General features: G+C 48.5%; 1 protein-coding gene across 3 annotated transcripts in view; it reads left to right on the top strand.

Moving 5' to 3' along the window:
• Positions 1-26011, top strand: part of ECPAS (Ecm29 proteasome adaptor and scaffold) — a 91123-nt gene extending 65112 nt beyond the window's left edge. For all 3 annotated transcript variants that reach the window (XM_077817776.1, XM_077817775.1, XM_077817777.1), the window contains 15 exons: positions 1941-2091; positions 2760-2825; positions 5071-5160; positions 5392-5458; positions 6426-6517; positions 6622-6688; positions 6991-7182; positions 14497-14705; positions 15507-15550; positions 16519-16711; positions 17505-17646; positions 18370-18475; positions 18664-18752; positions 21962-22033; positions 23102-26011. In XM_077817776.1, the coding sequence (XP_077673902.1) occupies positions 1941-2091; positions 2760-2825; positions 5071-5160; positions 5392-5458; positions 6426-6517; positions 6622-6688; positions 6991-7182; positions 14497-14705; positions 15507-15550; positions 16519-16711; positions 17505-17646; positions 18370-18475; positions 18664-18752; positions 21962-22033; positions 23102-23241 (1720 nt within the window). In that variant the 3' untranslated portion in view covers positions 23242-26011. The remainder of the gene's footprint in view (positions 1-1940; positions 2092-2759; positions 2826-5070; positions 5161-5391; positions 5459-6425; positions 6518-6621; positions 6689-6990; positions 7183-14496; positions 14706-15506; positions 15551-16518; positions 16712-17504; positions 17647-18369; positions 18476-18663; positions 18753-21961; positions 22034-23101) is intronic.
• Positions 26012-26276: the final 265 nt, after the last annotated feature.

Here is a 26276-nt window from a genome sequence, read left to right as displayed (position 1 = left end):
GTTGCACAGGTTCACATCTCAGCAGGAGTCAATACAGCTTTCCATATTTCAAGCAGCAAGTAAACTGACCCCCATGCAGTTTGTAGTATGTGAGACTCTTCTATGGGTCTTCACAAGCTGATGATGTGTCTGCTCTGTGTGCACATGTAAAATGCTCATGAAAAGGCATTTACCCTTGTGTCTCCTTGGCCAACATTTCTCCACTGCTCCCTCTTCATCGCTCTTTTTCAGCATTCTTTGTGCTGGTTGTGCACACTCCAGAGGTGGCTGCATTTCAGTGGTCCTGAATACAAATATTTTACTTTCTGTATCCCTTTAGGATCCTTTGAGATGAAAGAATGGCACATATTGCCATTGATTATTATTTTGTAATCCTTTTGCTAGTGAAGTAAATGAAGCAGTAACCAAGGTTCTGAAGTTAGCTAAAAGCTGAAGTGAAGCGGTCTGAAATAATATGATCCCATTAACATTATGTTGCAGAGCTCTGACCTTGTCCCCATGGGTCTCGTGCTTTCAGGTGGTTTATGCTAGCCTCAGAGGCTCACTGCGACCCTCCACATAGCCCTTCTCTCTCTAGGGCCAGGGTACAGTCTACTGAGCTCTTTTCATCATAAGCCAGCAAGGAGGTTGGTGAGAGAACTCCCACAGTCTCTGTTGTCCCTATGGATTATTGAAGAACAGTTTAGCCTCCTGTCCTGACAGGGGTCTGTCTTCCCCCAGAAGGTGTTTCTGTAGTGGCGGGTTGAGTGGAACCCGGGCCTGCCCTCTACTCTGGGTTCTGGCCCAGGGACCCTAATGGCAGTAGCTGTTGGCAGCTGAGCTTTCACCGTCAGAGTTGCTACATTTCCCTGGGCCACTTCCCCACAGCTCCCCCACTTCTCTCTCTTAGTGCCTTCTTCACCCTTACCTTGGGGCTCCCCTTCCAGTGGTTTGAGGATGTCTTCATTATCCAGCCCTTCAGCCACACTTCCTCTCCTCTGGCTCCCTGACTCTCTTCAACCTGACTGGAGTGAGCCCTTTTATACTAGCAGAAGGGCCTTAATTAGAGTCAGGTGTTCAAATTAGCTTAACAGTCTCACCTGACTCTGTGCAGGTTAATTGGAGTCAGGTGTTCTCATTAGCCTAACGGCTTCAACTGACTCTTTGCAGGCTAATTGGAGTCATATGTCCACCCTAGCCCGGAGCAGCCCCTGCTCTGGTCAGTCAGGGAACAGAAAACTGCTTCTCCAGTGGCCAATATATCTGCCTTCTACTACTCTGCTGTACCCAACTGGCATGGGTCTATCACAGTTATTATCCAGCAAGATTAAAAAACAACAAACCATAACAAATCTCTCACGAATTGTTTTCTTCCTTGTGAGAGTCTGAAAGTACTTTGTTGCCTTCCTGATTTTCAAGTGACAGTCCATGAGCACACGTCTTGAGCCAATAATTGTTTGAGGGAGGGTATAACAAATGGAATGTGTGTGAGAGAAGCAGCCTGTGTGGAATGGAGTGATGCGGTTGAACATACTGTTTTAAACGGTGGAGGTTTCACTTGTGCAGAGATGACTGAAGTCCCTGAGCTGATTTTACATAGTGTCTCTTAATCTAATAATTTAGCTGCTTCCTGTTTCTGTGTTCAAATGTGTCTAAATAATATTATCTTTGCAACACACTGGATATGCCAGGCAATCTGGACAAGAGGATAAAATAGCCTGAACAATGTGTGAGTATCAGTAGAGACTCTAGGCAAGATTCTGGTCTCCATTAAATAAAAAAGACACAGGAAAATTACATTCACAGACATACTCCAGATTCCTACCGAGGCAGCAGATCTGAATCTGGTGGTGTGTCAGAACAGAGTTACTACGGATACCAGCTACCCTTGGAGAAAAGGTTTTTGTAAACGATTAAGTTGTACAGGCTCTGTGATGACATGAGCTTCAATTTTTTTCCAGCATTAACACTCTTGTGAAGATCAGTAAAAGTGCTGGTGTTATGCTGAAGCCTCATGCACCAAAGCTCATTCCAGCTTTGTTGGAGTCGTTAAGTGTGTTGGAACCCCAGGTTCTCAATTATTTGAGTCTCCGTGCTACGGATCAGGAGAAAGTAAGTGTAACAACCATGGAGGACGTTTTCACAGCTGTTTCACAAGGATTTAGAGCTTCAAGACTCCCACAGACATAACAAAACAAAGCAGCGACTCTCCATGAGAGGCATCCCAGGGTGTTAAAGGAATTAGCTAATGTATCTACTGAACTGTTATCTGTTGTTTGTGTATGACACAGAGAACCATGGAGTTACTGGAGGATTTTTTTAAATGCCCTGTGTGCCCCCAATCTTTCATAAAGGGAAAAAAGCAATCCTGACAATAACTGTTAGTAAATCTGACTTCAGCCCTGAGTAAAAGGTTCTGGAACAGCCAGAGACCTCTGTAAGTATGTAGGCTGCATCTACACTAACAAACCTGGCACCTGTTTCCCAGAAATGCTACCTCTGAAGCACCGTTGCTAGTTATAGTGTAAACTCCAGTGTAGATGAGATTGGGGTGTTTTCAGCACTGTCATTAAACCCTGGGCTTTCCTAATGGAGAGGGGTATTAGACTACTGTGATCTCCCAAGGCCCCATTGCTGACATCTGCTACTTGCCTGTATTTATCCGAAAACATGCCCGAGTCAGAGTTTGTGGGGAAACACGTTCCATTTGATGCTGAGATTTGGTGGCTTTTTCCACTGCCTTCAGATTAAGTCTGTTTTGTTTGTTTGGTTTCCTTTAGGCTGCAATGGATAGTGCAAGACTTAGTGCTGCTAAATCGTCTCCCATGATGGAAACAATTAATATGGTAGGTATTTGATTTAGGAAAGGTCCTAAAGTAGACTTGTGGGAGGGTGGATAATGATCAAAGTGGTAACATGGTGGGGAACTTCTCTTCAGGCTTTTATCAGACAACCATTCATTTGATTGTCAGAGTTCCACAGGTATGGGCTCTTGTCCACCTCTTCATTCGGTTAATGCCTTCTCCCCCCACCCCCTCAATACCTCATCCAGGAGGCTACTGGCCTTCCTTCTGCATCATAGCAACTGCCATGCGGACACATGGGGTGATCCACATCTGATGTCCCTTGTCATGGTTCCATGGAGGTCAGTAGAGCTGCGAGAGTTGGCGCCAGCTGAGGAGCTGCCCAGGATGTGGTGAAGAGCATAGGGAGTGTTTGTTTTGTTCTTAAGGGTGACAACTAATGTTGCTCCGTGGGAGACCCAACAATTTCAGGGGGATGCTGAATGCTAGCATGGAGGGACTCCTCCACTTCTTTAAGAGTCGAAATGCTTCTCCTCTGTAGTTAGCCTTGTCTCCACTTGCCCGAGGATCTGCACCCTAATTTGTTCCCAGCTTGGGTCCACAGGAGGCAGTGTGAGGGAATTGCTCTTGGACACCAGCTCAGAGCTCTGTTGTTTTTCCCTTTCTTCTGTCCTACCAGTGGTTTTTAGTGCTTTAGACATTTAGATCTGGGTCAGGACAGTACTTCAGTGGGAAACCTTTGGGGAAAATCCAGCTGCTGTTGAAATGGTGTAGGTTATTCAGTATTCCACACCTGTTTTTCCTGAGTTCAGCCTTCACTGGTGCCCAGGCACGCTGTCATGGGATGCTGTTCTGCTGGAGGAGCTGCCGTCTGAGTGAAAAGTACAGCTGTGGCCTCTTCTTCGGTTTGAACTCTATGGCTGTCTTCAGAAGGGATAGGGCTGTGACCGCCACGCTTTACCCAGCCTGTGACATGAAGGCAGACAGGAATATAAACACCGGCGCTGGCGGCTGTCCCAGTTGTTCTTAATAAAACCTCCGTTGTGCGAGGTGCTGTGGCTGTTCCGTGCCATTGTGCGCTCGGTGATGTGGTCTCTAAAGCACCTGTGGATAAAGGCTGTATGTGACATTGTATGCGCTGGTGCCCTAAAGACTTCAGCGGCTGCTGCAGTCTCCCCCGGCTGGGAGAGAAGAGGCGGCTGGTGGTGGTGTCTTCTCACCTCCTCCCAAAGGCCTGTGTGACTGTGCTGCCCCCTGCCGTGGGTGCTCTCTCGGTCTCACCGAGACCGCAGTACTCCCTGCAGTAGTCAGGCACAGGCCCCACAAAGACAGGCTCTGCTCCCAGCACAGCCATCTAGTGTAAAGAAATGAAGCCATCTTGTCTTCTGTGCATCCCCTGCTCATGTGGACGTAATTTCATGTGGCTCGGGGAAGCAGACTCCCTGGTAAAGGGCAATAGCAAATTGCTCACAGGATATATTGGCCTTGGAGGGCTGTCCGTGAGACACAAGGCCTGCAGCTGACGCACCACGCTTGGGCTCCACCTAATGGCTCAGTCTTACCTTTGGTGACAATGTTGCCAAACGTCCTAATAATCTCAGGGTTTCTGTACTGTCAGCATAACTCCATGAGCAATGTAACTTGGAATGGGAATGCTTGTTTTTTTATTACTGACTTAAATCTATAGAAACCCTAGGAAGGAAGCGGAGGAAAGTGCTATGCTTTTGATGGGGTTTCTGGTGTTCCAGAGACATGATTGTTTAAAAAATCATGGTTTTCAGAAGAGAAATTTCCTTCCATTTGCTATTAACATCTTAGATGATTGAGGTTGGAAATAATCTCAGCATTGTCTGGTTCTGATGTGTTAGTGCTGCAGTGTTGAGGTTTCACGTGGCTGCTGGGGAATGTTTATGTCCCCGCCAAAATTTACACCCACAAATTTATTTACACCCACAAATTTATTTACTTGGTAGCGGTTTTATTTTATATAGTCTTAAAAATACAAAGGGCCCAATTCAGCACTTCGATGCACCAGCTCTACAACGGGGCAACTGTTGGTTTCAGTGGGGTCGCCCAAGTGTACAACGGGTGTAACTGCGTGATGAATCAGGCTGCTAATCTGTATTTGGGGCCTGACAGTGTCCCTTTAAAATGAGTGCTGCACGCTACAGTAAGCTCCCAAGTGCAGTGAAGAACAAGCAGATTGCATCTTTTCTGTTTATGGCACAGACCTGGCTTCAGTGTCTTCGCCTCAAGGTTTACTCTTTCATCCCTTCCCTTTCCATAGTGCTTGCAGTATCTGGATGTGTCTGTCCTGGGTGAGCTGGTTCCTAGGCTGTGTGAGCTGATCAGAAGTGGAATAGGCCTGGGCACTAAGGTATGTGTGCAGCATTACTAATACTTGGGCAGTGGGGGAGGCAAAATGCTGCAACGGCAACCTTATGATGTGCTTGTAATAGCCGAAAACTGCACCTTTCCGATCGGGATTCCTGTCCACCCACGTTACTTGTTTCTCTACATGTGTACTAATAAACTCACCTTTGTTGTGCAGCTGGTGGATTCTGTAGGATAAGCTAATAACCTTGATTTTTCTCTTGCAACCTTTCAGGGAGGCTGTGCTAGCGTCATTGTGTCCCTGACCACTCAGTGTCCCCAGGACTTAACGCCGTACTCAGGTAAGGTTCGCTTTCAGATGCGTTTAGACTCTTTTCTGAATAGCCTGGTTTCCACTGTCCCTATTTGCTGCCAGCACAGAGTGCTCTTTGTGTTCCCTGGCCCTCCCTTGGAGCTGCTTCACGCAGAAAAGGGTTGTAGGATAAGCCCTAAAAGGGGTTGAGGGCATGGCTCAGCAATGGGCCTAGGGCCTCTCCCTGCCATGTCTGACGCCGACTAGCGATAGCTGTGTTTTAACTGCAGTTGCGAGCACATTTTCCTTCACCAGCATGACCAGGGATTAAGGGTATAACAGGGCTGTCCCCCTACACAGCTAGAGCACGTTTCCGCCCTGGAATGGGACTTCAGCAGTGCTGCCCAACTTTGCGAAAATCTTGTTTAATGCACTGGCCAGCAGTGGCTTTGTTCTGCTGTAGGGACTCGCTCATGCTTTTAAGTCTGCTACTGCCTTCAAGCTGATGGAGTTGCTTCTTCAGCTCAGGAAGTAGGGGCTCATGCTGTTAGACCTGAAAGCCTTGTGTTCAGCCCCTACTGGCCACCTAATGAGGGACACAGCTACTGTTGGAGCATCCAAGGCTTTATCACGATTTGGGAGCCTTGGGCAGGTCTCGTCTACGTTACGAGAAGGAAATATAGTTGAATGGGTTGGGGGACAATGGTGCTGAAACCAGATGCCCTTGTAGATCAGCTATGGCTATGCGTGTCACTAGCTACAGAACAGCAGTATTGTCCTCCTGGCTACGCTCCCGTGACAGCTGTTCCAACCGGTTTCAGTTTTGCGTGTTTACATGGGGCCAGATGGAGTTTTAGCATCCTGTTAAAGGACACTTTTTCATGCATAATTAACAAACTAAAGAAAGTGACTGATGCAGAAACAGAAATGATGTAATAAAATACAGGCACCCTAACCCATAGCAGTACAAGTCCAAGTTTGCGTTAGCAGAATCAATCCTGTCTCTTTTCAAACAGGCAAACTCATGAGTGCTTTACTCAGTGGGCTGACTGATCGCAACAGCGTGGTGCAGAAGTCTTTTGCATTTGCTATGGGGCATCTAGTTCGGGTGAGCTGGTGTCTTTTAATTGTATTTATTATATTGTTTTTTTGGGGAGGGGGATGGTTACGTGTATTTAAATGATTTGAGTCTCTCTCTGACTTTTTTTAAAGACCTCCCGGGATAGTAGCACTGAGAAACTACTGCAGAAGCTCAACAGCTGGTACATGGAGAAGGAAGGTATGTGGTTTTTGGTGGTATTTCAGGCTTACCATATGATGCAGGGAACCAGCTCCTGGGTGTGGGAGATGCTGGTCGAGGCGTGTTCTAGTATTTTTCATCCCCATTCATGCAGTGCACTAATGTGTAAATTTACTAGATGAATAACTAATAGAAAACATAATGCTGCTCCTCTCCTATACACCCGTGTGACTCCCTCCCCTGCTTCCGTGGAGTCACTCTGGATTCTCACCAGCGAGGGAGAGAAGTCTCTGGCTCCAAATGACCAAACTGTGTCATTGTTTTCTCCCCTTGTCCTTCAGAACCGATCTATAGGATAGGCTGTGCTTTAACTGTTCATGCCATCGGGCGCTACAGCCCGGATGTGTTGAAGAACCATGCCAAACAGGTCTTGCCTCTGGCATTTCTGGGCATGCATGAGGTCCCAGATGAAGAGAAAGGAGAGAAGGATGATTCTAATCTGTGGACCGAAGTGTGGCAGGAAAATGTACCTGGTAAGTTGACGGGGAGATGGGTAGACACTTGCTTATTGCTGGGAATCTAGAGGAAACATCATCCATAAAATATGCGAAAAATTTAACCTTTAATTCTAATTCAAGTTCCTGCTCATGTCCATTCCATGGTAGGTGTGTGTGTGCTCGCCACATGCACCAGTGCCAGAAGTTTTTCCCTCCGTGGTATCCGTAGTGGACCAGCTCTGATGCCCCCTGGAGCGGTGCGCACATGCCGTGGTATAAGGGGCGCCGCCAGCTCCCCCCACCCTCAGTTCCTTCTTGCTGCCAGTGATGGTGCTGGAACGTCTGCTGCTTTGGTTAGCTTTTCGCTTTGTTCAATGTGTCTCACGAACGTTTTTTCCTGTAGAAAAGTTGTATATAGTTAATAGTTACCCTTAGTGTTAGTTAGGGTGACCCGATTTTATAGGGACAGTCTCCATTTTTGGGTCTTTTTCTTATATCGGCTCCTATTACCCCCCACCCCCGTCCCAATTTTTCACACGTGCTGTCTGGTTACCCCACTGTTAGTTCTAGTTAGTTGGTCCCAGACAGGACTCAGCCTAGGGCCGGGGCATGCCCTGGTCCCCGGCCCGGTCCCCAGGCTTTAAGTCATGTGATCATTGTAAGCAGCCGATGCCCATCAGCGACCCGCATGGTAATTGGTTAAGGTGTCTAGGCGAAAGACACATAAGCAACAAGTGTCGCATCTGTAAATCATTTAAACCCTGAACAAAAAGGGGGAGAGACATCCATCTCAGGACACTCCTGATAGAGTTGATGTTGACCTTGGCACCGGAGCACAGGTCTGACTTAGCCCCAAGAACTGCAGCGTTGGTGCGGAGCGCCCCGCTGGTGCCATCTACAAGCTGGCACCGATCCCTGTCCCCGGCCAAGAAGCCCAAGAGGATCGTGAGGGAAACATCTCCCACTTCCCGTAAGGGAAAGGAGAGGGCCAGAGGAGAGCCAAGACTCATGCTGGGCAGCTCAACACCTCCATCAGGGAGTCAGTCCCCAGCTCCATTCGAGCGGTCTAGCCCATCCCGTACTATGCTTGCCACACCAGACTGTGATGAGGGCCTTTGTCAACTCGAAGTTCCGTCGACGCCCAAGGACCTGCAGGCAGCGCAGGAGATCCTGACGCTACCGGTGCCGCTCACACTGGCTCTGGCGGTACCCAAGCCCAGGGCTAAACCGACTTTGGGACCATTCTGCATGTCCCCGCTTCAGCGGCTCCACTCCCCATCGTGGGAGACGTCCCGCCAGCACTCACCCGCACGGGGCCATCATGCCCCGGAAATAGGGAGGCAGGCTCAGAGAAGCCCTCTTCGGTCTCCGGAGCCTGGGCACCGACAGCAGGATTCAAGGCGCGGCTTGCCAGTGACCTGGCACAGACCTTCAGAGACATGCACTCCGCGGCATGACCGTCAAGACTGACCCTTCATGTCTCCAATGCCTTGGCACCGATCACGCGACCGATTGGTTGAGCGGGGTGGCTCGGTTCGGGGCTGTCCCTGACCTGCCAGGACTGGGGAGAAGTGCCTCTCCCCCCCCGCCCCACAGCCCAGGTGCTGCTGTGGGGAGAAACAGTTGGGGGAAGTCCTGCACCCCAAACCCCTCATTCCCGGCCACACCCCATCCCCAGCCAGAACCCTCACCCCCCCCCCCCACCATCTTCACCCTGCATCCCAGCCCCGAGCTTCTCATCCCCAGCCCCACCCTAAAGCACACACTCCCAGCCAGTGTCACACATCACCTCCATATTGGTGCACATAACAGAATTCATTCCACACATGGTTGGGAAAAATTAGAGGGCACACTGCTGCCAGGGTGGCTTTACCCCATATGAGGAGGTATTGAAAATTATTAATACCCTATGGCAAACCCCCTCCTCCCTGGCACTCATTTCAAAAAGAGCTGAGCACAAATATTTTGTGCCAGCTAAAGGCCACGAGTATCTCTATACTCACCTGGCCACAAACTCCGTCGTAGTTGAGGCAGTTAACCAGAGGGAGAGGCAGGGTCAACTCAGGGCTATGCCCAAGAATAAAGACTTGAAGAGACTGGGTCTGTTTGTGCGAAAACTTGATTCGTCTTCCAGTCTTCAGTTGAGAGTGGCCAACCACCAAGCTCTCCTTAGTCGCTGTGACTACAAAATGTGGCAGGCCATGGCCAAATTCAAGCTCTTGCTGCCCGAAGGGTCCAGGAAGGAATTCCGGGCGATCCTCGAGGAGGGCATGGCTGTGGCCAGAGCAGCCCTCCAGGCAGCTTCGGACACAGCGGACTCCATGGCTTGCACCATGGCCTCTGCCATCTCCATGCAGAGGGCATCCTGGCTGCTCCTCTCAGGTCTGTCGACTGAGGCTCAGCAGTTGATGCAGGACCTCCCCTTCGACGGCCAGGCCCTGTTTGCAGAGCAGATGGACCAAAGCTGCATGGACCGAAAGACACCGAAAGCACTACCCTGAAAACTCCAGGGCTGTACGTCCCTGGTCCAGCCCGTAAGTGGCTCAAACCACAGCCATCTCAGGGTCAAGGGAGCCCACCCCGGCAGGAGTCACCCCACAAAAAGAGCAGGGGCTACAAGCGCTGCCCGAGCCACCCACCACCCCCCTTTGCCCAATTGGGCTCGACCCGCAATAATCGGGGGGGCAAGTGGGCATTTTTAGGGTGCGTCCGAGGGCGACCTACCAGACTATAGCCCAGATCTGTCTTTCCTGCTGTTCTCCAACCGCCTTTTCTTTTTTCCTCCCCGCATGGACCTCTATAACTTCGAACTGCTGGATCCTCAATACTGTGGTACAGGGTTATATCCTCCAGTTTCTTTCTAGCCCCCCTTCCCCATCCCTCTTCAGGGACACCTCTCACAAGAGTCTTCTTGCACGGGAGGTAGAAGGGTTGCCGCAGTTGGGTGCGGTCGAAAAGGTTCCTCGTGAGTACAGGAGCAAAGGGTTCTATTCCCGGTACTTTCTAATCCCGAAGGCCAAAGGTGGTCTATGGCCCATCCTGAACCTGCAAAACCTCAACAAATACTTGAAGAAGCTGACGTTCCACGTGGTCTCCCTGGCCTCAATCATCCCGTCCCTGGATCTGTGAGACTGATATGCCGCCCTCAAATTGAAGGACGCATATTTCCACATAGCGATCTTTCAAGGTCACAGAAGCTTCCTACGTTTCACAGTGGGACCCGACAACTATCAGTTCGCATTCCTCCCATTCAGTCTCGCGTCAGCACCAAGGGTGTTCTTCAAGTGCATGTCGGTATTAGCCGCTTACCTCAGACGTCGAGGTGTCCAGATCTACCTGTACCTCAACGACTGGCTCGTCAAAGGCCGCTCAAAGTCCCAAGTCCAAAGGGATGTTGCAGTGCTGCAGGCCGCTTGCCGATCCCTGGGCCTGCTGGTAAACAACTAAAAGTCGACGTTAGTTCCAGTGCAGAGGATAGAATTCATTGGAGCGGTGCTCAACTCTATCTGTGCAGTGTGTTCCTGCCGCAGGAGAGGTTCCAAGCATTGGTGAACCTCATCGTGGGAGTCTCCGCGTTTCCCTGACCACGGCCAGGGTTTGCCTGAGCCTGTTGTCCCCCATGGCAGCGTGCACATACGTTGTCCCCCATGCCAGGCTCCGGATGCGGCCCTTACAGCAGTGACTGGCGACGGTCTATTCTCAGTCTAGAGATCACTTCGAAAAGGTCATTACCATCCCACTGACAATACTTACCTCGCTACAATGGTGAAATAACGCCAGGACGGTCCTGGAAGGAGTTCCATTTGACAACCCTTGTCACATAATTGAGTTGATATCGGACGCCTTGGACTTCGGCTGGGGAGTGCATCTTGGTGGCCTCCAGATCCAGGGCATATGGTCCCCAGAGGACGTTGCATATAATTGTCAAAGAGCTCAGAGCAGTACACTTGGCCTGCGGAGTCTTTCTACCGCACCTGGCGGGCAAGGTGGTGAGAGTGTTGATGGACAGTACAGCCTCGATGCTGTACATCAACAGGCAGGGGGGAGCATGCTTTTCGGCGCTCTGCCAAGAGGCTCTCAGATTGTGGGATTTCTGCATCGACCACACGATCCACCTGGAAGCCTGTCGCTCCCCGGTGTCAGGAACACGCTGACAGATTGCCTCAGTGGGTCTTTTCTTTCACCATGAGTGGTTGCTTGATCCAGAGGTAGCCCAGACACTCTTCCAGAGGTGGGGAACTCCCCGAGTGGATCTGTTCGCCACCAGACAGAACAGGAAATGTCATCTCTTCTGTTCCCTGCAGGGCCTGGGCAAGTGCTCCCTCTCCGACACCTTCCTTCTGTCATGGTCGGAGGAAACTGATGTACGTGTTCCCTCCAATCCCAGTCATCAGCAGAGTCCTGTCAAAGGTCAAGAGAGCCGAAGTCATCATGGTCACCCTGGCATGGCCAACATTGGTTTGGCACACTGATGGACCTGGTGGTGGCCACTCCCTGGCCCCTTCCCGACTGACCAGATCTGCTCTCCCAGGATCACGGGCATCTCGTTCACCCCAACCTCGCCCCCCTCCACCTCACAGCGTGGATGTTGCATGGTTGAACTCGGAGGAGTGGACCTGCTCTAACGTGGTCCAGCACGTCCTCCCGGAAAGCGGGAAGCCTTCCATTAGAGCAACCTACCCGGCTAAGTGGATGAGGTTCTCCCACTGAGTGTCTGAGCGTAGCATCTCTCCGTCGTGCTCCTTCTTACAATCTATCTTAGATTACCTGCTCCATTTTAAGAACCAGGGGCTGGCCCTCTCTTCCATCAGGGTGCATCTTGCTACTATCTCCGCTTTTCATTCACTGATCGAGTATCAGATGGTGTTCTCACAAGACATGTCTGTCCAATTCCTGAGAGGCCTCGAGAGACTCTTCCCACCGACGCGGGCGCCTGTCCCACAGTGGAACCTTAACTTGGTTCTTTCTAGGCTCACGGGCCAGCCCTTTGAACCTATCGGCTCCTGCTCCCTCTCCCACCAGTCATGGAAGGACACATTCCTTGTGGCCATAACATCCGCGAGGCAAGTGTCAGAGCTTAAAACCCAGATATTGGAGCCACCATATACGGTATTCTACAAGGACAAAGTCCATCCAGCCTTTCTGCCAAAGCTGGTGTCCTGATTAACATGGAAGGCAGACATCTTCCTCCCAGTGTTTTGTCCCAAGCCACACACCATTAGCGAGAAAAGGAGGCTGCACGCCCTGGACGTCAGACGTTCCCTGGCATCTTACCTGGAGTGTGCCAAGCTTTTCCGCAGGTTGATGCAGCTCTTCGTCGCGACAGCGGACAGGGTAAAGGGCCTTCTGGGGTCCTCACAGAGGATTTCCAGCTGGATCACCTCTGGCATCTAGACTGTTACGAGCTGGCACAGGTCCCACTTCTGCCGCTGATTGTGAGGACCCCCTTGACCAGAGCTCAGGCGTCCTCGGCAGCCTTCCTGGCACACGTTCCCATCCAGGACGTTTCCAGGGCTGTGACGTGGTCCTTGGTTCACACGTTCACGGCGCGTTATGCCATCACGCAGCAGGCCAGGGATGACGCTTGGTTCGGCAGGACTGTGTTGCAATCTACTCATCCGTGAACTCCTACCCGGTGCCTCTGTTGGCACTGCTTGGGAGTCACCTAACGTGGAATGGACCTGAGCAAGCACTCGAAGAAGGAAAGACAGTTACGTTTTCCGTAACTGGTGTTCTTCGAGATGTGTTGCTCGTGTCCATTCCACAACCCGCCCTCTTTTCCCACTGTTGGAGTTTCCGGCAAGAAGGAACTGAGAGTTGGGGGAGCTGGCGGCGCCCCTTATACCACGGCATGTGTGCACCGCTCCAGGGGGTGCCAGAGCCATCCACTGCAGATACCACGGAGGGAGAAACTTATGGCACCAGTGTATATGGCAAGCGCACACACCTCGTGTGGCATGGACATCAGCAACACATCTCGAAGAACCCACCAGTTTCGGAAAACGGTAACTGTCTTCTCTGCAGAAAATTTTTGAAAAGTGTGTGAAAATTTGCAGGGTTATTTTTAACCAATTGATATCAAAACACATGAAAACACTAATATTGTATCTTTAGGGACCTGTTTTAATAGGACTTGCTGGTCACCCTAACTATGCTTTTTTTAATTAAATTTTTTTTATTTTAAAACCAAACCCAACCAAACCTTCATTTCCTACCAGAGACCCTGCCCACCTTTCGCACTTTCCAGATATTGTAGGGAGGGATGGGTGACAAGATGGCTTCAGCGGGAGTTGCTAGGTGCCAATGCTTGTTCCAAAAAAAAAAGAAAAATCAAGCTGCTTATTTAGGTGCTTAAATCAGGGTGTAGGCTATTATCTTTCGGCCGCCTTTTTATCAAGAAGGATGACTCAATGATTACAGCTGTAGCCTCGGGTCTGGGAGATGCCTGTTTAGTTCCCTGCTCTACCACACAAAACCTGTGTGACCTTGGGCAAGTCACTTAGCCTCTTTGTGCCTCAGTTTCCCATATGCAAAGTGGGGACAACACGTGATGGATATACATGAATTACAGGTTGTGAGGCGCTGGATGCTATTGTAATGGGGGATACCGTAGATATTTTTGAAAATCTCAGCCCCAGCATTCAAAAGCTTCATAGAATGAAATTTGCTCTCGCTGCAGGTACTGATGGAGGGAGGGGTATTAAGGCTGATGCCCAGTACCTGTGCTAGCCTGATTGAAATTGGAGATCTCTTTTGGTTTGGGGTCTAGTAGGTGGTGCTCATAGTATTAACTCCAAAGAGTGGGTGTTACCCAATAGGAGGGCTCTGGATACCAGTTTCAACAGCTTTATGTCCTGGGATGAAGGACGATGCAGCTGTGTAATTTGCCCCTTGTGAGTGACTTGCGTGCTCTTTCTCTGCTGTTTAGTGATCTGGTTTCAAAAGTCCCAACCAGTCAGTAGGTTACTGTTGCAGACCTCTTCCCTAGGACCTGAGGAACTGCAGCCATCAAATTTAGTAAGGGATATGGTTTTTGAAGAAAAATAAAATGTCCCTGGAAATTGACAAGAGAAATACCCCAATCCTCACAAGATCAAGGGATGGAGATTGGCTCTCCTGTTCAATTGTGTATTAAAGACCCTCTTAAATCAGTTCTGAAGGATTTAGCAAACATGGTGAGGAGGAGCTGGAAAGACTCCCAGTTACTTGGCTCTACGATGAGTCATCTGGAGGTTACTGTGGTGACTCAGCTCACAGCCAGAAGAGGAGAATCCTTTTACTACTTGAGGATCAGCTTTTTTTTCCTTGGATGTCCTAAAATTACAGCTTTTCTCTGTGTTTGATACACAGGCACTTATGGTGGCATTAGGTTGTATATGCAGGAGTTGATCGCCATTACCCAGAAGGCTCTGCAGTCCCCGTCTTGGAAGATGAAAGCCCAGGGAGCAGCTGCCATGGCATCTATTGCCAAACAAACTGGTTCCCTGGTGCCGCCCCATTTGGGAATGGTGGTTGGTGCATTGTTGCAAGGTCTATCTGGAAGAACGTGGACAGGAAAGGTAAACAAGTGGGGCCAAGTGGATTGAGAGAGGCTCAGGTGTTCAGTCCCTTAGCCCAGAAATGGAACATAGCGAGCCATAAACATTCCCATCCCTGCAGGGAGTGTGATTCCAAATGTATCTTGCTTTGGTTGATGGACCGTTCCTGTCCTGTGTGTTCCTATGATACAAAGAGGGGCACTGAGGTTTTCTGGCCTGAGCATGTGGCTGTTTAATAGATCAGATACTCAAACTGCTTTGTTCCTGTTTGATTTAGAGCGAGTGGGACTTGTGCATGTTTTTAAATGACGAGGCATGGAACCAGAGGAATTAAAGGTGGTGGAAATGGGAAAACTCTGGCTATGCCCAGTCGGTAATGGAAATAAGTGCACCAAGTAGCATACGTAAGCACATGGAGTTAAAAAAAACCTTAACGTAAATGAGAATCTGGTTCTTCAGACTACTTTCTATTCCTCTGGCAGCACGCATTTAGACACACTTTAAGGCCCAGTTCTGCAGCCAGGACAGTGTGAGTGAGAACCCGGCTGTGTCATGTTTTTGGAATGTAGGCATCTAGTCAGCTAGTTTTCTGCGGGAAGAATGAGTGAGTGGGGAGGATGAGATTAAAACAGTGCAGTTTATAGTGGCGTGATGGAAAGAATGTGCCCCTTGTAGAGGTGAGTGGCATTTGGATGCTTCTCCAGCATCTGAGTCTGAGCCACAGAGTTAGGGATACCAGTGAAAACCGTGCAGGAGGAAAGCACTGTCTCACCGTGAAGTTGTTCTCATGAGCCCATTTCACTTTTGTTTTAATGCTCATAGGAGGAGCTGCTGAAAGCGATCGCCAGTGTTGTCTCTGCATGCAGGTAACCGGAACTGGATGCCACCCTAATCTCCCCCTGGACATAGACTCTTTATCTCCTCTCCCCTCTGATCTCAGGCTGGGGGCTGTTGGGCAGAAGCCGGAGTTGGCAGCAGAGCTCCTCAGTGGATGTAGGGACAGGATGGGAGAAGTGGGATGGTGACGGTGGTGAATGGATGGGCGAGTGGATTACAGGGGTGGGAAAGACAGAGGGATGGGGGACGGAGGAGGAAATGACATGATGGTTGTATTGAAAGTGTGAGGAGGAAGAACACAGGAAGTGGGAAAAGTGTGAGGAAGAAGAGGGAACAACAGATACTGCAAGACTGAGGAAGAGCTCAGGTACAGAAATGTACTTATGGGAAGGAAGGGAGAGAGAATGAAGCCACAGAGAGTGAAACATTGCCCTTAGAACGGAGGGTGCGTGTATGTACGCTGGTGAACGCTGGGAGAAGGATTTCCTTGCCTCTGGTGGAGATTTGCACACTCTGGAGCTAACGGGCTTACTTTCGTTCATTGAGATTCTCCTGGACAGCATTTTTCCCATTTGCAAATGCCCTAGACTCCACCAAATGACAAGGAACCCCTCCCTCTTCCAAGAAAAACTTCCCAGAGGAGAGTGCCATTAGAACGCACCTCCAAGGGCTGCATCTTCTCCAGGCAAATTACTGGATGTTTTTGGGGATGGCCAGAAGATCTTGTCTAGAGCACTGTGAACCAACCATGCCCCTTAGGCCTAGAAAAGGGCCCGATCAGGCTCTGAGCTCTTCACTGGCACCAGTAAGACTCTGTGTGTTTGGAATAACCCATTTTATTTAACCTGTATTAAAATAAAAAGGATGGAAAGTCTGTGAATTGTGGCAGTAAAGGGTGTGGGGTCCTGGGTTCAAGATGTCGGAGCTGCTTACTTAACATACAGCCTCAGGGGGGTGTAACTTGTGTTTGACCTTCCATGTGCTTCTGGTGTTTCAGTGTAGAGTTGCAGATGTCTGTGCCTAATCAGCCCAGCGTCAATGATGTTGTCCAGGCTGTCCTGAAAGAGTGTCGCAAAGAGAACCTCAAGTACAAGATGGTAGCTCTCAGATGTACGGCAGATGTGCTGAAAGCAACAAAGGAAGACCGGTTCCAGGAGCTGGCGGACATCGTCTTTCCGATGATAAAGAAGGTGACGCTTCAGCTTTTTGATTTACTTTGTTTTTAAAACCAGCTGGCGGTCGTAGGCCTGCCCGGGTGAAGTCATGTCCATGGGGCTCTTTTTCTCCTCAGGGCTGATGGTTTGAAAAGCTCTCCCCATTCAGACTGGTCCAGTACAGGTGTGAACGTCTCCCACTTGTAATCTCACAAGTTTCTCCTTGTCCCCACTTTTTTGATTTGTCTAGACTTAGTTTCTAGGAAGGGTGAGGGGCTAAACTGGAGTTCTGCGTGGTTTCTGGCGTGCCGTGCCGTGCCGTGCGGTGCTTCTCCAGAAAGACATTAAAACCCAAGTCCCTGGCTGCTCTGCTGGAAACTAAAGATCCCATGACACTGTCTCAAACCACAGGGATTTGCCCACTGTGTTTGCATAGCATTTCTCCTCCAAACCCACTGTTGGGCAGTGCGGTGTCTGCTGGTTGCAGCCCCCCCTTCTGAATCCTGAAGAGTGTGATTTTTTTCAAGTGCTGAGCGTCTGCAGGTTGGGCTGAAGTCAATGGGAACTACAAACATGCTGCCCCTGTGAAAATTCAGCCCTGTGTTGTTAAAGCACTTTGGGGTCCTTCCGGATGAAAGACAGCATAGAAATTAGTAATATTTCTGTAGCTTTTCCTGATGGCAACAGAACGTCAGTGAATTGAGGTTCTCTAACTGTGTGGTGTGGGTGGATTATATAATGACTAGATACAAGGGCTGTTTGTTAGGAAAGCGTCCTGTGGAATAAACAAAGCATAATATCCTTCCCCCCGTTACTGGTACCTCTCCAGAATTCTCATGAGAGCGTAGGAGCCGGTTCACCAAAGAATGATGATGACGAGAACGAAAAAGAAAAAGAGCTTCAGATGGAATCTCTGCTCTGTGCCTTTGAGAGTTTGGGCAAGGCCTGGCCTAGGAATCTGGAGACGCAGCGTAAGTTGGATCAGACAAATAATGAGCAAAGCTGGCAGTGTGTGGATCAAAGAGTATTTGCTTTAAAAAGGGACTCGACCAGAAAGCACGCTGAGGGATGCGGAGGAATGTCCAGGGCTTTCAAGAGCCATTTGCTTGAGCAGTGGGGTCAGTTGCTGCAATCCTGGCAGTAATTTACAGTAACTGGGGAAGATGCTCTGTCTTTCGCACTCCAACAAATGTACACTGCACAGTCTGTCTTTGCCCAGTCCAACCCCTGAAGAGTCCTTACAAGTGCACTCAGTGCCATATACCAGGCTGTTTTGAAGGCGTAGAGTGATGTGATGGGATGTGTAGGCCAATGTTTCCTAACTGGGGGTGTCTGAAGCAAGACAGCTAAATAAGTGGTCTGGTTTTCCCAGATGCTGAGCACCCACTGTTTCCACTAATGTCAACAGGAACTTCAGGGGCTCAGCATCTCTGAATGATCAGGCCCTTTTTTACTGAGATGACAGAATGTGGATTTGGTTGCCTGTGATTAGGCCTCCATGTATGGAAGTGTTGCCCCGTCAGGATCAACCAGGGTTTCAGGGTCCTTTGTGGGAGGAGGATGTTTTGAGCTCCTTGCAGTGACTGATCTAATTTGGAGCATGGGCATAGACAACGATATTAGTGTGAAGTAGGGAAAGTACACATCTGCCTTCCCCTTATTAATGTAATGCCACCCTAATTTGTTGTTTTCAGGCTGCTATTGGCAAGAGCTGTGCAAATTAATGTGTGAGCGTCTGAAACTCAGTACGTGGAAAGTGCAGCTTGGAGTGCTACAGGCCATGAACGCCTATTTTCAAGGGTAATTTTCCTGCTTGTACTTCACTTTTATTTCCTGCCTTCACTCAGGCATTTCGTCCTTTTCATGAAATTGTGACAAATGCACTATTACATTGGCTGTAATGATTCCTCAGAGTCAGCCAAGCGGATCCTTAGAGTGGCTTGTTTCCTTCGGCACAATGAGTCTCACACTGCTTTTAAATTTGCTAGGTTAATGCTTTTTGAAGAGGCGCACTCAGACCCCGGGGCTTTGACAGAAATCCTGTTGGAAACCTGCTCATCTATCACACACTCATTAGGTAAATATATTTTCCCAGCAGGTGGCTGGTGATGAACAGCTTGTTTAAATGCTCGTCTTCTGGGAGCTGGCTGGTGAATGTATTTGAACCTCTCTCTCTTGGGACACGTTCAGTGAAGTGTAATCTGTAACGTTATCGCCCACAACCTTGAGTTCCCTTTAATCTCCCTCCCTTGGGTTGGCTGTTGAAGACAGTATTGCCCATGACGCTTTGACCAGAAGTGTCAGACTCCTTTAAAGCAGGCACACCCCTTCGTCTCCGCTACTAAATACCTTGATTTTGGAGGTGGTAGATTGCTGTGTGGCTCTTTCCAGGACTGTACTTTCTACAAATCCATAACTTCCCCCATAAGAGTTCTCCTTGCAGAAGATGAGTCACGTAGGACTGGAGAACTGAATGAAACATAATTTTCCCAGTCTCTTCATTCAGACTTTTTATAGCTTGGCCAAGTTCACACCTGAAACAATAGCCATGTTTATCTCTGATGTAGTTCCCTCAAAGTCAATGGAGTTGTACCAGAGACTATTTTGGCCCTATATATCCATGATCATTGTCTAGGATGGAAATTTTCTTACCCAAGAATTTCCTTTCTGCTAGCAGCGTCTCCCATAATTCTAATATGTCTGGGTTGCTCCTCTGCACTCTGCAGTTTCTGGAGGCAGTTCAAAGCTGCAGTGCAATGTGTGCTGGCCATCAGATGAGTCATTTCAAAGCTGTATAGAAAGTCACATGCAGTGTTGTTTTAGCCACGTTGGTCCCAGGATATTAGAGAGCCAAGGTGGATGAGGTAAGATCTTTTATTGGACCAACTTCTGTTGGCGAGAGACAAGCATTCAAGCTTACACGGGGCTCTTTTTCGGGTCTGGGAAATATCACAGCTAAATACAAGGCGGAACAGATTGTTTAGCAGGAGTTAATACATATTTCAAGGGACCATTCAAGGAAAAGTGGCCCATGAACACACTTCTCCGGTCATAAGGGGGCGGGGAAGAAGCTAGAGGGTAGGATAGTTTAGTGGGTTATAGATTGTTGTAATAAGCCATAAATCCACTGTTTATTCAGTTCGGGATTTTTCATGTTAAAGTTATGAAGTTAAGCTTAAAAATCAAGAACTAAAAATCATGGCTTCCACTCTCCTGTCTGTTAGGTCCTTAGGGAACAATTCCCCTTCTTAAGGAATAACCATGTCCCTAGCTAGGGAGGTTTCTGTGGCATTGGTCTTTTGGGCTTCAGTGAGAGCATTCTCTGGTTCTTGCAGCTAATAGAACCAAAGGTCGTGATCGCTGCTACATTTAACCTGTGTCAGACTTGTCCCTGATTATGTCTTGCCTCGGGGGAGGATTTGGAGGGAAGGTATTTGCTTTTAGGTTCATCCTCTGAAGCCTGTTCAGGTTCGATCTGGACTGTGGCCGCAACCTTTTTGCACAGGGCCTCAAACTTCTCAGAGGGAAAAAAAAATTGTTGCATTTTTTTCCCAAGTCTTGCGCAGATTTGGAGCCCGGAAGCTCTCCTTCCTCGGCAGAGGAGGAATAGTCTGACTCAGAGGAGGTGTCTCTTCTGGATTATTTTGTTCTTTTTCCTCCCACTTTTTATTCCTTGTGGACTTTTTTGACTTTCTGGTGAGATTTGCTGGAGATGGTGACCAGAGTGCAACCCAGACGTGGCTTGCTTTGTGCAGAGCCCGGAGAAATTTCTCCCTAGCTGTGTGCTCCTTCAGGATCCCATTCTTCTTGAGCAGGAGATGGGATCTCATTATCACCATTTTCTGACTCGAACTGGGGGTGGCGGGAAGGCTGGATATAAGCCCTGAGGGTGCTCAAGGCCCATTCCCAGATTTACCCCTGGGTCATCTAGATGAAGTCCTCCTCAGAGCCTCTCCCTGTTCTGCCTTGGGTCTCCTGGTCAGGCTTTTCGGGGTGGAGTCGTGGGGAGGGATCCTAGCTTGTCTGTCTGACTCAGAGCCTCACGCCCATGCGGGCGCTAGGGTTGGTTGCATGGGAGGAGGCTGGGCATAATTCGCCCTCTGCTGATCCTGGGAAGGCTCCCTCATGGGCAGAGCACTGTTTGGATCTCCCCTGGCCTTCGTGCAGCTGCTGTGCCATGCCAGTAAGGGGGAAAAGGAGCTCAGCAGAAAGGCATTGCAGTGGAGGCTCCAGGGGCTGGAGCTGCACAGACCCCCACCAAGGAAGGAGGAGGGAGGCTTGAGATCAGAGAAAAGGCCCACTGCTGCCCGAAAAGGGCAGGAAACAGTAAAGAGATTGGAGCAAATGAACTGTCACTTCACTGCTGCAGAGGTAGGAGATCTGGCAGCAAGTGGGAGGAAGGGGCATGGCCAGCCGTGAAGCACCTCCAGGACCTGCAGAGTGAAGGGGAGCAGCCCCTTCCCAGACCTCTCAGAATGGTGGGAGATGATGGGCTGCAAAAGGAAACCAGAGATGCGAGTCTGTGGTGCACCTTTTAAGAGAGGCCATGTTTGTGCCCTCCCAGTCCTGCTATGCTTCCAACACGCCTCTCCTGCACCCAACCCCATGGCCAAGGAAGGCGCCCTAAGGCTGTCTGCAGTGTCTGTGTTGGGGAATCGACCCCTGGGCAGATATAGGGCTCTTAGGGCCCCTTTATGCCACTTCTGTCCTTTTATGTGGCTCAAAGGGGCCAGTGTGGGGATAAGGATGTCACCCCAGGGGCTGAGGACCATGGAAGTGCTTGTGCGAGTTATGGTCACAGGAAAACAACTTAGTCTCTGGTGACGCTGGGTGAAAGCCCATATAACCTAATACCCTGTTGATTTAGGAAATACCCGGATAGTTATTTTAAGCATTACCAAGCCACAAGTTTATTGAAAGGAGACTCCTCTACATAAAGAGTTGTTTCTCAAGGACTCTGATGTAGGAATATGACTATTAAAATTTCACCGGTGTTTGTTAGCCTCCAATTCCTCTTTAACATGTGGAACAGTTGCACTGTGTGTATTGTACCAGAAGGCGATGCATGATGCTTTTCTAACATGGTGGGGGAGTCTGTGTATTTGCGGACTCTCTGCTATTAATACACCTGACTATCCGTGGGGATTTCTGAGCTGGCCATCTGATGGACAGAAGTGTTCGGAGCTACAAAAGCTAAAGTACTTTGTGGCAACAAATGGCTAAAGCTGTATTTGTGCCACTGATGTATACTCAGCTTTGAAAGTCGGCTGCATTCTTTCTCCATAGAAAATAGGAGCTACACCTCCATCAGAACAGAAGCATTGTCTGTGATAGAACTGCTGCTCACCAGACTTAAAGGTGAGGTTCTTTGTCTGCTTATCATGTGGAAGATCCGAGTCTGAGATTCCAGCTGTGTGTGTGGCCCCAAGGCCTGGAAGGGCAGAGAAGGCGATGTCTTTTGTTGCTCTGCATTTACTCTGCTGGGTGATTTAGGAGCAACGTCGATTCGCTGCATGTAGCCCTTCTCACCTGGAAGGACCGCGCAGCACTGACATGGGGTGGAGGCGGGAAAAGTGGGAGGGAGAAATTCTGAGTTATGGTTGGAGAAGCTGTGGATGAATCCAAGGTTGCGAATCCAAGGTATGCCCCCCCCTTGGTATGAGAACCCTTCAAGACGGAGAGTTAGGTGGAGAGAGCACAGGCCTGGGAGTCAGGATATTGAGGTTCTTTCTCCAGCTCTGTCTCAGACTCAAGGTGTCAGATTTTGCATTGTGCTCTGGCCCTTCTGTGCTGCTCCATGGCTGGCATTGGTAGAAATGCTGCCTGCCCCCTGGAGGGCTGGAGGAGGCTTTGCTGTGCAGGAAGTGCTTCTCCTCTTCTTGTAACATCTGTGCTGAATTTAGCCTGTCAGTTTGGGGTTCCATCCCCTTTAAGGCCTAAACAGGTGTGTTCCTTCAAGCGTCCTACATGGCTGCAGTTGCTCTTTATTTAGTGAACTTTCTCCTGTTGAGCCTTTACGTTCCTGCTCTAGCTCCATGTGTCTCCTTTAGTGGAAGAGGGCTGTGTATTCCTTTTTCCTGCTGCTCTTCTGGCTTCTCCGTGATACACTTGGAGCAACCATGAAGTGAGAAAGAAATGCCCCCCAAGCCCTTCTTTCCCTCATGCTGAGCCCTGTGAACCACATTTAGCCAGGCCTTGGTGGGCACAGCTCCTGTTGAAGTCCATGGGACTTGCATCTGTGTAAGGCAGGCTGAACTTTCCCCATGTGGTTGATAATCCTGCAGGATCTCCTCCCTGAATAGCGATTTGGATCATGCATAGAACTCGAAGCGGTTCCTGTTTTATGATGTCCGGGGGCCTAGTTACTTTGCATCATTCGGGTATTCATTTGAAAATGCAGCTGCTTGTCTCCTTTTATCCACGCAGAGTCTAAACAATGGGACAGCCTGCCGCTGGAAAGCAGAGAGCTCCTCATTGGCTCCCTTACTACCATGGTATTGGACAGCAGACCTGAGCTGCAAGAGAAAGCATCTTTTTTGAAGAAAACACTTGAAAACCTTGACTAAATTGTAAAACACCAACAGCAAAGTGCCATGTAAAACAAAAACAAGTGCAGTGTGATCTGAAAACCAAGTGGGGAAATGAAGATTAATCTGTAGCATGCATCATTCCTTGGCCAAAATAAAAAAATGCCTTAAATTCTGTTCCCCATTAACTGTATTTTTACTGTTTTAAGCAGCTGGTTAGTAAACAACTTTTAAGTTGTGGAAAAAAATAGTTGGATCAGTAAATACCTCTAATGATGTGCCCTAAAAGACTTATAGGTGTGTAACCTAAAAGAAGTATTAAGGGCAAGAAGCATCTGATTCTTAAAATAGGCAAAGGATGTAACTTAATTTACTCTGGATCCCAAATGCCCCTGTAAAGAATTGTTGAAGGTGGCTGAAGAACCAACAGCTCTGGAAAGTTTAAACGCTTATTTTCTTTTCACCGTACCTTGCATGTGGAGGCTTAATACTTGGTGCCCAAATAGTGATTCTTTAAGTCTCTCCAGGAGATCGGGAGCAACTAATATTTGTATTAACAAGGGTTGAAACCCTGCCTCCATTAACAAGGGTTGAACCCCCATTGACTTCACTGGGGGCAAAATTTCATCCCAGAACTCCCATCTCACTGCTAGCCCAATCTGGTCCTCCCTGGCACACGCTCCCACCCTTTGTGAAATGTGAAAGGCAGAATATTGTTGACTTATTTCCTCCATCTCTGACTTCAGAGTGGATTTAGCAAATCCATGCCCCCCTTCACAGCTAATGGATCCCTGCTTCCCACATTTTAAACAACAATGATTTTCTCCAAAAGTATGCACGTGAAAGAGCACTTTAATGAACTGTCTGGGGCTGAGGTGGTTTGGATCTATAAGACAGGACAGGTAGGGAACACTGCTCTTCTCAAAGTTGTTTTGCATGACACTCCTTAACTGCAGCAAAAAATGACACTCTCCCCACCCCCAAACTTTTTCTAGAAAAAATGTTTTTCCAGAGTGTTCAGTTTGCCATGATGGAAATTTTTATAGTAGTAGTTTTTTTTTTGTTTTGTTTTTTTTCATGTTTGTAACTCTGTTCTTGCTTTGGAAAGCTGTAACAATGTAGACTTCTCAATGTTTGTAACAAACTGAATAATCTATCAGGCGCCAGCTCACACTGGTTTCTAGAAAATACTTTTAATTTGCACTTAATAAGAAAGACCATATCTGCATTAACATGGAGTAAAAATTCTATTTGATTAAATGGCCACGCTACCCTGTCCCCGCTCTTTCTCTTCTCAGACAAAAGGCGGAAACCTGGATGCTGTGACGACAGGCTTTAGAAATGTAAAATGACCCCTGTAACCTTAGCATGGGTAGGGCACCGCGGTGGTGATTATGAAATAAAATCATGAGTGTTGGCAACCTCACAGCCATGGATTTCAGCAGAGAAAGTCTTGTTGTTTTCTTAAGGACTCCTTCCCATCCCTTTCTGACTTAACCTACAGGGGGAGAGAATCTTGCAAATAACCTTGCCAACAGTCATTGCTCCGGGTTGCTGGCACAGTCAGGATTGAGCGTTCAGTACCTGCCTTTCCCTCAGGTCTGTGCTAATTCACGTTCAATGGTTTTGCTACTGGATTAGCTTAATAGTCTGACGTGGTACCTAGGGGAAGGGGCAGTGCAGTCCATACTCCTCTGATCAGAAAATTTCAGCCAACGGTGGGGTAAGCCTCTTATGGCACTTCTGTATCTGAGACCTCAGCCAGTGCTACTGCGTCTTGTGTTAGCACACATTAGGCAATCCCTCGGAGCTGGTGCTAAAACATTTGATCTATGACTTAGCGGCAGGGAGCTGCTGTTTGTTTACATTGTTTGGATTACCAAGCACATTTGTAAATTTTAAAAGCTTATTGGGCAAATCACTTGCATAAGATGGTACCATTTAAACAACTGGCCTTCCATGAAATCTTTTCACAAGAGCTCATTTTTGTAGGAATGAGAATTCCCCTTGTTGCTTTGCCGTCACCGTTGTTTGTCTGACTTATTCTTTTTCATATAGTTCAAAGCAACAGACGGTTACGGTAAACCAAGCACTCCCAGTCTCTTGATTTCAGCAGGGACATGTGTATTGTGAGGAAGTACCTAAGATTGTTATGTAGCTATAGGTAGAGCAACTGGGCTAGCTGCCATATGCTGCTAGGGGTGCATAGTTCATAGAAGAACAGGTTCTAGAAATTCTATTGATGGCTGGGGCCAGGATTATTGGGAAGCTGGAGATGGAGTATTCGAATCTCTGACTCATAAAGCAATATGTTTTTAATGATCAAAAGTACAGATTCAGAATTCTTCTAAAGCATGTGCCTATATACAGAACCTACCTGCACAGAAGTTGATAATGAATTTAAACCAAGGTCTGAGGCCTGATTTCACCCCCCCTTTTCATTTATAAACTTGACAGGAAAAAAGAACAAACAGATGTGGCCTTCCTGGAGTTTTTCCTCTGAAAGTGATTGCACTGCGTAAACCGCACTGTACTTTGCCCAAGGTGGGCATTTCTTGTGCTGCTGAAATGCTGCTTTGTATACCAAGAGTGAGCTGGGCAAGTCTGCCACTAGTGCTCGTTCTAACCTGCAAGCTCTTGCTTAAATGGATGTATGTTAAGAAACGTTTTCTCATGTTGCAAGGTCTCCATCGAATTCAGTGCGATCGGTACTTGGATGTTGACGTATGTAAATGGACTGATTGAAAGAAAACCCTCCCACTTACCAAAAAGGTAACATTAAATAAAGGTGCATGACCTGTTCTTGGAAGCAACTGGTAATTTTTTCCCTATTGCTGTGTCAAAATTTCAACTATCCAGCACTTTCCAACCTTCAAAGCTGGCATTAATGTTATGCACGAGTCATATATGACTGGTGTCCTCGCTCTGTCCCCAACCCAACGGAGCAGTTCAAGCCCCTGTCTCATCCTTCAGCTCTGGGTTACTGCCAGTTAGTATAGACTGCACTGATGGCCATTTCTGGCCTGCTGGGGTCAGCAGGGTTGCATGAATGTCAGCAAAGGCAGGACTGGGCT

The sequence above is a fragment of the Eretmochelys imbricata genome, chromosome 5 (assembly GCF_965152235.1).
Source record: "Eretmochelys imbricata isolate rEreImb1 chromosome 5, rEreImb1.hap1, whole genome shotgun sequence".
NCBI classification, from domain to species: domain Eukaryota; kingdom Metazoa; phylum Chordata; order Testudines; family Cheloniidae; genus Eretmochelys; species Eretmochelys imbricata.
This window is presented reverse-complemented; position numbering and strand designations above follow the sequence as displayed.